This window comes from Carassius carassius, chromosome 13 (assembly GCF_963082965.1).
Source record: "Carassius carassius chromosome 13, fCarCar2.1, whole genome shotgun sequence".
Classification (NCBI taxonomy): Eukaryota; Metazoa; Chordata; class Actinopteri; order Cypriniformes; family Cyprinidae; genus Carassius; species Carassius carassius.
The window spans coordinates 31,947,081-31,959,631 of NC_081767.1; the positions used below are offsets into that span (position 1 = coordinate 31,947,081).

The following is a 12,551-nucleotide window of genomic DNA, read 5'->3' on the forward strand; positions in this document are numbered from 1 at the left end:
AATGAAAGCTAAATTTAGCATTACATCACTTGCTCACCAGGGGATCCTCTGCAGTGAATGGGTGCCATCAGAATGAGTACAAACAGCTGATAAAAACATATTATAATCCACAAGTAATTCACACCACTCCAGTCCAGCAATAAATGTCTTGTGAAATGGAAAGCTACATTTTTGTTGGGCCAAACCATCAAGGCATATACATATACATACATATACATATACATATATTGTTTTCTCCAATGACAAAATTGCCCTGGTCTGAATCAGGAGAGAATTCTGCACCGATCTAGCTAATTTTTTAATTTAATATTTTTTTAATTTTAGTTAAAAACCCACATCTTTTGGCTTCACAAGACATTAATTGATGGACTGGAGTGATGTGGATTACTTGTGGATTATTGTGATGTTTTTCTCAGCTGCTTGGACTCTCATTCGGACGGCACCCATTCACTGCAGAACATCCACTGGTGAGCAAGTGATGGAAAGCACAATTTCTCCAAATCTGTTCCCATGAAGAAAATAACTAATCTTGGATGGCTGAGGGCGAGTAAATGTTAAGCAGATTTTCATTTTTGGGTGAACTATTCTTTTAAGAGCGTGTGATTACAGACCAATTCAGTCAATGACCTCCTAATGGCATGATGAAGAAAAATAAAAGATGTTCGAGCTAATCGTTGGGAAACGCCACCTCTGATCTGACATATGGGCAAACACACACATGGAGACAGATGGAGCTGGCTCGCCTCGCCTCTTTCAGACTTATTATGCAGTCGGGAAATACTAAGAAAGATAAATGATTTGATGTGTGCTGGAACACTAGTTAATCAGATTCACATGCACACCGTTTCTTAGTCATTTCCCCCCCTTCCATTCTTCTCATGACTCGTAAAAGTCTTATAAATAGAAATGCTGCGGTCCATGCACATACAGCTCTTAAAAGCATTCCAGGACAATGTAAACCTCCCTATGTATTTCATTAAACTCATTGTGCATGGGTGAAAGTATAGAGCAGTGGTTCCCAAACTTTTCCATTCCACGACCCACCTAGACAAGTGTAATATATTTCACGACCCACCAAAATATTAAAAAAAAAAAAAAACAACGAGTGAAATTACTTTAAACCTAATCTTACTTAAAATTTTTATGACAGAAATTAAGTATTTAAGAAAAATAACCATTTTATTTTAGAGTACAACTGAAAATTTCACTACAAATTTACAAGTTTTAATTTTTGTTTACTGGCGTTAAAATATGTAGTGTCCATAAAAACGTGAAGCAGGCTCACTCCAGTGAAGTGTGATCTGCGCTGCTGTGTTTTGTTGCATTCATGATCCTTCCGTGTGTGTCGGCGAGAACGGAGCACAATCCAACACTTTTTTAGAAAAGCATAAGAAGCAAAGCAGAACTATCTAAAACAGTTTGGAGATTAAAATAATTGTGAAATAGGTAAAAAAAGACCGATTGAACCTTTTAATGACATTGCTCTGAGACCTTCAAAACACGCAACGCACACGGACTTAATTGCAATTTGAAAATCACACTAAGGATATTGCAGTTCATTATTAATGTTGGTGGGCTATATCGTTGTGATGAGTGGGTTCCCAGTTCCCGCCTCCTTCTTCCTGTGATTGTGAAGATTTTAATGTTTTACACTGGTGCCGAAGCCAGGGAGGAAGGAGGGGCGCGCTGCCGAAGATCCTTCGCCGCTGGGGTGAATCCGCAGTGCCATCGAGCAGGGCGAAGGAGTCTGCCGCCGAGGGTGCTCGATGTGGTGGGCTGGAGTGAGTTGCCGGGGGGGGGGGGGGTGGGGGGGCGAACTCACTCCAGCCCACCGCCTCGATGACTCCTTCGTGGAAAGAGGTGGGAACCGGCGGACAATCAAACAAAGTTTTAATAACCAAATAAACACAAAACAGCGCGACAGCCCCTCTCGGATGACTGCCGTGCACAAATAAAAAACAAACACAAAATAAAACCCAGGCCTGGTCCTCTCTCGTCCTTCACTGTCATCGCTCCTCTTTTGTATCTTTCCGATCTCCTCCGTGGTTCTTGAGACCGGTGAGTGTTGCTCATTTCCCAATCACTCCACCGGCCTAGCTCTGTTCCCATGGCACTAGGCCCCGCCCCACTCGTCACATTCGTGCAGCCCTAGACTGAACTGTGTTAGTGTCTGTGTGTCATTGAAACGCAAAATTAGCTGCAGCCAAGTGACTTTGTGCGACCCACCTTGTTCCATTCCGTGACCCACGAGTGGGTCGCGACCCACAGTTTGAAAACCCCTGGTATAGAGGACTAGGATAACAAATTAAAAAATACAGGGAAGAATTTTGTTTGTAAAGTTGTCTAGCTTCTAAATTGTTCTCAATGCTTCTTATTATGGTTTATATACGTGTATATGTGTGTGTACACACACACACACACACACACACACACACACACACACACACACTGTTCTCAGCACGGAGGCAGTAAACTAATACTTCCATAATATATAAATAATTTTAATAGTATAACAATTATATAATATTATTATTATTTTTATTTTAAGAAAATAATATATCTTAGAAATGTTACAAGTAAAATGTTAAAGTCTCTTTAAAAAAATAATAAAAATAATAATAAATTAAATAAATTTAATTATATATTTCCTATTGATTTTGGGGTGAAATTTGACCAGGATAAATTAAAGCAAACAAACCCTTCCATATTGTATAAATAATTTTAAGATAAATAATAAGTATTTATAAATTCCTCATTCTAATGAAAATAATATCTCTTAAAACATTAAACTATTTAATTGCATACATTTAAACATTTTTACTAAAATCAACCATTTTATAAACTGGCAAACACATGGCAAATACATAGCTTCAAAAACAATCAATTAAAAAATGCATTTTAAAAGCTGCATTTCAAAAATTTTGAATGTAATTAATTTATCGACCTGGCAGCTTACTTTTTTTAAACATTGCATGGTAATGATTTACTGACTTATTTTCAAATGAATAAAACTGAATAAAAATAAAACAGATTTTATTTTTTCGAGCAGCACCTTTTGACGTCCCAAAAAAAAACAAAAAGTATAATTTCTCATAATTGTATCTGTTGTGACAGCATGAATGGTATATGAATGGTTAAGTATATGTTTGCGTGAAGCATCTCACCTCAGGGTTATAGTGGTGATCCAAGGTGGTGTCAAGCTTCCCAGCCACTTTCATGTTAACCTGAGAGACATCCTCTGTTACACCCCAAACCCTCACGACACCCAGGGTCAGTCGGTCAGCCTCGGCCAGCCCATTTACAGAAACCTTGCTGGTAAGATTCCGCTAGAAACATAACACAGCACAGCTGTTACACACACATGGCCATTTACAGTATGAACAAAAATGTATATGAATATGATAACTACTGACAACTAAATTATCTTGAAAGCAATGTCAATGCAAAAACTTGGACATATGACCCGTTTCTTGAGATGAACTCACTTTAATCTTACTTGAACAGAATGAATAATAACAGAAAATTGTGTTGTTTCAGTATTTATGTAACATCTGTGCTGAGACAACTCAAACTAGCTAAATCTGACCTCGTTTTACAAACAGTTCTCAACTCCACAGGGCCGTGTTTTCCCCACCGCTCAAATAATCTCTGCATATATAACATCAAACACACAGGACGTCCAGAGAGCTCTGACCTGGGCCAAGTGGCCTTGAGCTGCTACAGCATGAAACAGTTTTGGATCTGGATGTGTTAATAAATAGAAAGTGGCCACAGATGTTTGGCTTCAAGTGAGATGGACAATCTTGGATTCCCTATTGGATTTAAAGACCACAATCCAAATAAATATGAAAGAACTGCACACTTAGCTTTCTTCAAACCATATTAACGTACATCAAACACAGAGAAAGTTGTCAAGAGGTATTGTCCATTCTGAACAGTATCTGTTATGAGAAAGAAAATAAGATTAAAAAGAAGAACAGTATTTTAATACATTGGGATAAATGATTTTAAATGATCTACATAAACAAATACAGAAACTAACACACACACACACACACACACACACAATTTTATTGCTTGTAATGCTGATGAGATTTTAAATTAGAATATGTTAGCAATTTGATACAAGAAAAAAAGAAAAAAAAAAATCCAACATAGGCTCACTGGAAATATGTGCTTCTTCCTACATTTTTGCTAAAATCCAGAAACATGTCTATACTTACAATTCACTGTAAGGCTGTACCGATAGACGATAGTATTGTGTATCGACGATAGTCAGAGATATCGACGATGTCTCTCTCAATAGTCAAGACGATATTAGGCACATTCTCCTATTCACGTATTAAACTAAAATAATAATAATAATTATTATTATTTTTATTAGGCGGCCTATTATAATTCGGCTATCAAACTGCCCAGCTACTTCACTTCAGCAACGCATTTCACACACACACACACACACACACACACACACAAGCACACACACACACACGTGCGCTAGGGCTGTAGCTATCGAATATTTTAGTAATCGAGTATTCTACCAAAAAATTCCATCGATTAATCGAGTAATCGGATAAAATGTGTTTTTGCTTAATTAAAGTACAATATTAATTATGCAAGAGAAAATAAGACTCCTGGGTCTTGTGATGGTCACGGAGGGACGCACGTTCAACATGGACGTTAATACGCACAAACACACACCGAGACTATTTTTTGATACAAGAGTTTATTGTAATTATTGATCAGAGAGTGAATGAAATACCTGTAAACTATGTGTACTGTTCCCGTGTAGCGTTTGTCCCATTATTTTTAGAGTCCTGGTAAGAAACAATGGCCGGAATTATTGGTTCCGCTTAGGGTGGGAATCTACCATTTATTAATTGAACGTGGGGGATTCAAGGGCAACGTGGCTGACTTGTTGCTGTATTTCCAGTTTAATGTGAACGAATTAATAACATCAAAGTAGATTTATTAAGTAGAACATCATGCCAATATGTTTCTTTCAGACACTGTATATTTAAGGGAACATGTGTAAAGTGTTTTCTGTGAGTTTGTCCCTCCACATGTGGTAATGGTGCTGGCCACCAGTATAAATGTGAATGTCTTTGTAATGGAAGGTAGTCTGTTTTTGTTTCTGCAGTGGAGAGTGTGGCCTGAGGGTTGCAGGTATTTTATTCACTCTCTGATCAATAATTACAATAAACTCTTGTATCACCAAACAGTCTCAGTGTGTGTTTGTGTGTATTAACGTCCATGTTGAACGTGCATGACCGTCACAGGTCTCTAAAAATGAACAACTAAGTTTCCTTTTTTAGAAAAAAAATATTTTTATTTTTTAAATGCATAGAATGCAATGCATATATAAAAAATAAACATTTATTATTACCCATTGTTTCTCTGTATGTACTTGTACTGTGAACAATGACAAGAAAGTTGACTGATGAATTAAGTGTATTTAAGTGCCATTCAGTTGAGCTTTTAAATAAAGCATTTTCTGAGATGCACATTAAACACATAAAACATTAATTTAATTTATCTTTTAATTATTGATTATTAACTTTTTGGTAAACAAAGGGGATTTACTATTAAATATAAGACATGGAAGAAATGTTGTGTGATTAAACCTTTTTTTTGTAGTAGTAGGCTATGTACATTCTGCTGAACTGTAGTCTTTAACCGGACTTTTATTTTGACGGGTTGACGTACCTTTACAGTTCTGTGTATGTGATGTGACGCTAGTTTTACTCAAATCAAACGGTTAAATGCTCATGAAGTGACTGTCAGAGCAGTTCTGGAGATGTTCCTCATGTGTTCACGTCTTTATTGAGTGAGAGGAAAGATGCTGAAATCACCGCGAGCGTCACGCGCGCTTCAGTGTGTGTTAATAAAGGAAGACTCGCTTCTGCTCCATTCATTAACAGAGACACGCAGAACATGCAGGATTCATATTTAAATAGACTGTTCCGGCTTAATATTTACAGATATTAGTCCATATCGTGATTTGATGTAAGTGCAATGACCTATTTTTGATTAATTCATTCAAAATTTGGCAAATTCCGTGCCATTCCGCATTTAACTGTAAATTCCGTTTTTATGACTGGATTCTGCGATTCCCTCCGCATTTTCGGCATCGCGGAAATCATAGGGCCCTAGTTGTGGTATGCCAGCTCTATCTTGCAATGGACACACGCCACGACGTTCTCTTTACATTTGCACGCACCCTCAAATCAAAACACTACTGACTCCTTGCAGTATGAGATTTCGGATGCAGCGCTTGTGTCTCCTTTCGCTTTGTGGGTGACGTAAACGCGTTGTGTCACATTAAAAAAAAATAATTGCGAAAGAACCTGACGTGAGATTTAAAATAAATTAAAAGAGGCTTCGAGGCAGAGGAATTTGCTTCGATCATTTTTTGTAATCGAGTTACTCGAGGAATCGTTTCAGCCCTAGCGCGCGCAAATGAGGATTAGAGCCTGTAGTCGGTGAAGAAGACTCCATTCACAAACATACGTAACTTACATCGTCTGCAGATATGAGGCATTTCATTGCACTTTAACAAGTAAACTGAATGGCCTATATATGTGCAATATTTTAAACGTGTTCTCACTGACTAAGTTTAATGCCACAGTTATGTGAGCGTGCATCTCATTCTTGTTTCTGTGGAGGTGCATCGGCCTCGTCATGGGCCACACAGTCCGGAGATTGAACTTTACTCCAAATATATTAACTTACCCGTTTTGAATACTTTTCATTTATGTCCAATATTAGTGTTAAACTATTGATTTTCACAGTTTTTGTGCAGTGATTTTGCAGAACATTAGACTGATAACTTATGTGCGCAAATGCGGCAAATTTGTCACAGGATGCGATATGCCAGTTGCGTCCAACTATATATGAATTAGCGGTTTTAAATACTGATAAACTAACGTTAAATATAAAAATACTGTATGTTTGAAAGTATATTTTCAGATTATTGGTGAGTCCATAAGCTCTCTCTCATGCACCTGCGCGGTTCAAAACACTAAATAGTTCTGCTATGACAAGAACAAAGAGTCTCTCTCTTGCTCCACCCATGCACGATAATATCATGTATCGTCGATCTCATGGGCTGACGATTAGGGGTGTAACGATACGCGTATTCGTATTGAACCGTTCGGTAAGCGGTACGCATTATGGACCGAACGGTTCGTTGGACTAATTAATTATATTTGGAAAATAAAAAAAAAAGTGAAATATAATGATATGCGTTCAACAAGGTAGCCCAATAACCCAAACGACGTAACGGGCAACGCCCCTGACACCCCCGAAGAACAAAAAAACACCAACTTATATGTTTATGTTAGGCTATTCAGTCAGGCGCTCGCTCACTCAGTAATACACGCTGAAGGCTCGGTGCAAAATGGCCAATGCGTTTAACAGACCAGAAATAGAAGATCCTCCAATAACCAACAGGTCTGGTGTTTGGGTGCACTTTGGATTCCCTGTAAGCTATAATGGTGATGGCAAAAGAGCGGTGGAGAAAAAAAACAACAATATGTCGCATCTAGGGTTACACCAGTGGGAATACAAAAAAAAAAAAAAAAACATCATGGGAATACTTGAAACATGTCAACTCATTTACGCCGACATCACCTTAGGGTGTCAGTATCTGGGAAAAGACGGAAAAAAGGAGAAGCATAAATGCAACAAACTATCCCTGCAGCATTTAGACAGACATTTTCAACGGATTCAAACAGGGCAAAAGACATCACCACGGCGATTGGTAGGCTACATTTACGTTATAGCCGCGGATATGAGACCTTACTATTTACCATTGATTCTATCATCACCATTATAGCTTACAGGGAATCCAAAGTGCACCCAAACACCAGACCTGTTTGTTATTGAAGGATCTTCTATTTCTGGTCTGTTAAACGCATTAGCCATTTTGCAACGAGCCTTCAGCGCGTACTGAGTGAGCGAGCGCCTTACTCTGTAGTGGAAAACGTAGGTTTTAAGAACATGCTTAATGTAATTGAGCCCCGTTACAATATTCCTTCACGAGCCCATTTCAGACAGACCGTAATTCCTGCTTTGTTCCAAAAAACATAAGCCCTATAGAGAACCACTTGAGTAAAAACACACTCAATACAAAGAGTTATAGAGTTCCATATAAAAAGTTACATCTTTGTATTTGTTCATAACTAATATAACATTTTCATTTTTTTTTTATAAGGAGCTGTTTTTGTTTTATACAGTATGCTGCTAAGAAAACACCATAGAAGATGGGTAAAGAATAGCTCCATCATTGTTCAATGTAAAAAAAAAAAAGAAAAAACATACTTTGTTAGTTTTAATAAATAAAACATTTTTTAAAAATCAAGGAAATTTATCTGCCAACTTTTTCTTTTTGCTGTATCTAAAACGTACCGAACCGTGACACCAGTGTATTGTATCGAACCGTGAATTTTGTAAACCGTTACACCCCTACTGACGATATGACGATTTGAAAAATGACCATATCGCCCAACACTAATTCACTGCACACTAGTGACAGTAAATTATATTCCTTTTCACAGCAATTATGATTACAGGAGCAAATCAGTGATTCATCAAGACTTATTTTCACATGTTTCTTTACACAATACTATATAATAACCTCAGAACAGATACCTCGTTACAGCCTTGCACTGCAGAGAAAAATTTGTTTTTATCACTTTTATTAACAATATGTTTATGGTGTGGCTTAGTGTAGGTAGTATGTTACTTTCAAACACAAGAACATTGACTTATCAGGACCATTCACTGGATATTTCACTTCCGAACTGCCACAATATGTACAGCCAACTTAATAAAAAGTTGCAAGAGTTGCATTTGTCTGTTGAGGATAAAGGCTACTCGCTGAACACTTCGCTTTGAAAGCATCACAATACAGTGGAACAAAGTAATATCACTTTGCAGAAAAGTCATGTTTCCACATATGTCTAATGAGTCTGGGTTGAATAAATCATTAATGGAACTGGAAACATCAAGAGAAATCAAAACCATACAATTCCTCATGATTCCCATCCTTACACACACACACACACGTTTGTTTTTGTGAAAAGTGGGGACATCCCATAGGCATAATGGTTTTTATACTGTACAAACTGTATATTCTATCACCCTACACCAACCCTACCCCTCACAGGAAACTTTGTGCATTTTTACTTTCTCAAAAAAAAACTCATTCTCTATGATTTATAAGCGTAATACCTGTGTCATACCCATGTCATTATACAGAGTTGTGTTCTGATATGTCACAAAAACAAGAGCACACACACACACACGCAAACAAAACTCACTAATTCCCTCTCCGTCATCCCAGAACAGGGATCCATTTGCTACACCTTCATTAAGAGCAACAATCAGACCCAATGGATTCAGACGACTACAAGAAAGAAAAGAAAAAATATATATATATATTTATACACATTTATAGACAACCACTCACGTTTACATATGATTAATTATTCAGTTTTCAGAAAGAGTGTGAAATTGACTGTTTGTGGTGCAAGAAGCTTCCTGAAAAAGGAAAAGTACCATGGAAGTATAGAAAAAGGGCTCCTTAAACAGCTCTTAACAAACATGCAGCCTCTCTTCACCTGTAGTGTGTGTTGTTCTCTGGTTTCTGCCAGGGCAGGATGTGTCCTGCTCTCACATGCAAGTTAATTTTTGTTAACGGTGTATCCATATCCACAAACTGTCCTTGCACTCCAACAGCTTTACCCTGGAAGACAAAAAATCACACATAAGCAGATAAGAGACCCCAATATACAGAGGACAAAGCAGTGCAGGTTTAATTTGTTTGGAACCCAGCTAAATTATGATTGGTTGTTTATTTGACATCCAATTACAAATATTTGAATGCTTACTAATAAAATGCTTACTTGCATGTTGGTAAACTGCTTACCGTGTGGTAATCATACCAGCGGTCATTTGGCACGTATCCCCTGACCACAGTAACACCCTTCACAGAACAAAATCAATGAGGAAAAAAAAAGAAAACGAAAAATGAGGGGAAAAACAAGAAAAATGTTGCACTCTCTCTTTATATATATATAAAATATTTAAATAGTAGTAGTAGTAAATAGTAAGTCATATAATACAAAAATTGTACTAATTATAATTAGTTAATAATAAAATATAGTTACACTAAAAATAAATAAATTTTTATATATAAAAAAAGTGGATGTTGGTCATTTCAGGGGCGTTATAATGTTTTATAAGATTATGTAAACAACCTAAAAATAAACTACTAGATACTTTGGCTTGTAGTGTGACCATAGCCAGGGTGTTTTTGAGTTCATACCGGGTCCAAAGCCGGTGTGATTAGAAGAGAGGGACCCCAGAGGAACTGTCTGTCGATGTCCCATGTTTTTTCATCAGTGACAAACCTACAGTACAGAACATCATCCACGCAGTGTTCATGCAGTTCATGAGAGAGAGAGAGAGAGAGAGAGAGAGAGAGAGAGAGAGAGAGAGAGAGAGAGGGAAAAAAGGTAAAATTGAGAGAATTTTAGAGCATGAAATGAAAACATGCAAAGGTTGAGATGCTGAACAAAATAGTACATTCTGTCCAATATATGAGGCTGCTAAAAACAGCGTGGAAGAGGAAGCTTAGATGGGACAACAGAGTAGCGATACCAAAAAAAAAAAAAAAAAAATCAGGAATATAAGACCAATACAGAAGCCCAAGTTCTGGTTAGTCATTCCCATGGTGCTTCGGGGGAAATGTAATTGAAACGAAAGGATGGACTGAAAATAGTGTCAGAAAGAAAAGATGGTGTAATAAAGATATATTTGGAAGGAAAGAGAGGAGCAGAACATGAATGAAGGTCTTAAAGGGATATTTCACACAAAAAGGAAACTTCTGTCATCATTAACTCACAAGCCTTGCTACATTCACAGAACTTCCTTAAATGTTATGGCAAAGTTCTCTCAAAGTTCTGAAAAAAATTATTCCAGTAACATCAATAGAACATTTGTTTAAAGTGATCTGGTCTTATAATACTTTCCAAACATTAGCACAAAAACATTATATAATTCAAAGATGAAAACTGGTTTTCACACCTCAACACAGTATAGAGGTTTACATTTTGTTGTCCCCCCAAATTATGTCCTTTTTACTTTTATTTGTTTACTTTGAGCAAAAAAATAAAAAAAATCATAGATTTGCACAATTTACAGACCTACAGTTCTGTATTGTACTAAGAGTTATTTCAGTGTAACAATAGTTCATATACCAAACAATCCCGTCAGGCATGTTCAGAACAAGAATCAATAGATGACATTAAAATACTATTTAAGGATCAGTGCAGCCTTAAAAATAATAATAATAATAATAATAATAATAATAATAATAATAATAATAATAATAATAATAATAATAATAATATTAATACAAAATAATTAACTAATTTTAAATCCTTACCAATCTTTGTTACTATCCTTCAAACCACTAGGTTTTACCTATTTGTGAGCATTAAGTTTTTAATAATTAAAAATATGATAAAACTGACCATTTATTCTTTTATGTATTTTAAACGTTACAAAGTAGACACTTTACTTGATTTAATATGTTTTCTTTGTATATAAAATAACTTTTGTAAATGTATTCATGGAACATTTTTCTGAAATGTTTTAGTAGAATGTTCAAGAACATTCAAAAAAACATTCTCATAATGTTTGCAAAATGATCAAATGGAATGTTTCCTTAATGTTTGAATAGATGTTAGAAAACTCATGGTTTTGAAATTGCAAATGAGAGCAAATGATGACAAAATGATTTTCTTTTGTGTGTGAACTATAGAGAAGCATGAACACTCACTCGTGCAACAGCGGTCTGACCACAGTGTTCCCATGAACGTGGGCTTCATACATCAATGTGTACAAATACGGCAGGAGGGTATAGCGAATGTTCAGCACATCCCGAGACATGGCAGCAAAATCCGGCCCCCAGGCTACGGGATCCTGCCTCTGTCAAAGATCACAAAAATTCAGCATTACAGTCGTTCAGCACTTGTGAAGAAAACCTGAATGGATTCATATGCAAGCCTCAGTACGCCTTCCTTGCAATGTACTGTACATGTTAGAATAGTTTTAATATTTATTGTGATCTATATTTTAAATGTTTAATATATATAGAGAAATGTAAAATACAGTTAATCAATATTTCATTAACTATTTGTATTATATTAATAATGGATTAATGAGTGCTGATTACTGAGTGCTATTAAGAGCGGTGGGTGTGAGTTAACGTTCTCACAGATATAAAGGTGAACTGTATCTGATAATTATTTCTCAAGTACCACACGTTCACAGATCTGACCACTAATGTGTGCGTGCTAATACTTAAACATTAAACATGAATTAAACACTTTATGAAGTGAGAACTCCTTACAGTTTCTGTATGTTATATGCTAAGGCATTTTATATATATATAAATAAGTATGTGTGTGTGTGTGTGTGTCAGTGATTCAAAATAAAATAAAATAAAAACCCTTACATTAATAAACATACAGTAAGTTCTC

The 12,551-nt window shown here is 36.3% G+C and overlaps 1 protein-coding gene across 1 annotated transcript in view; it reads right to left on the reverse strand.

The window, feature by feature from the left end:
- LOC132155784 (sucrase-isomaltase, intestinal-like) overlaps nucleotides 1-12,551 on the reverse strand; it is a 74,838-nt gene that overhangs the window by 656 nt on the left and 61,631 nt on the right. The window contains 7 exon segments of the mRNA XM_059564475.1: nucleotides 3,165-3,326; nucleotides 3,892-3,941; nucleotides 9,324-9,409; nucleotides 9,624-9,748; nucleotides 9,932-9,988; nucleotides 10,331-10,415; nucleotides 11,849-11,997. Of these exon segments, the coding sequence (XP_059420458.1) occupies nucleotides 3,165-3,326; nucleotides 3,892-3,941; nucleotides 9,324-9,409; nucleotides 9,624-9,748; nucleotides 9,932-9,988; nucleotides 10,331-10,415; nucleotides 11,849-11,997 (714 nt within the window).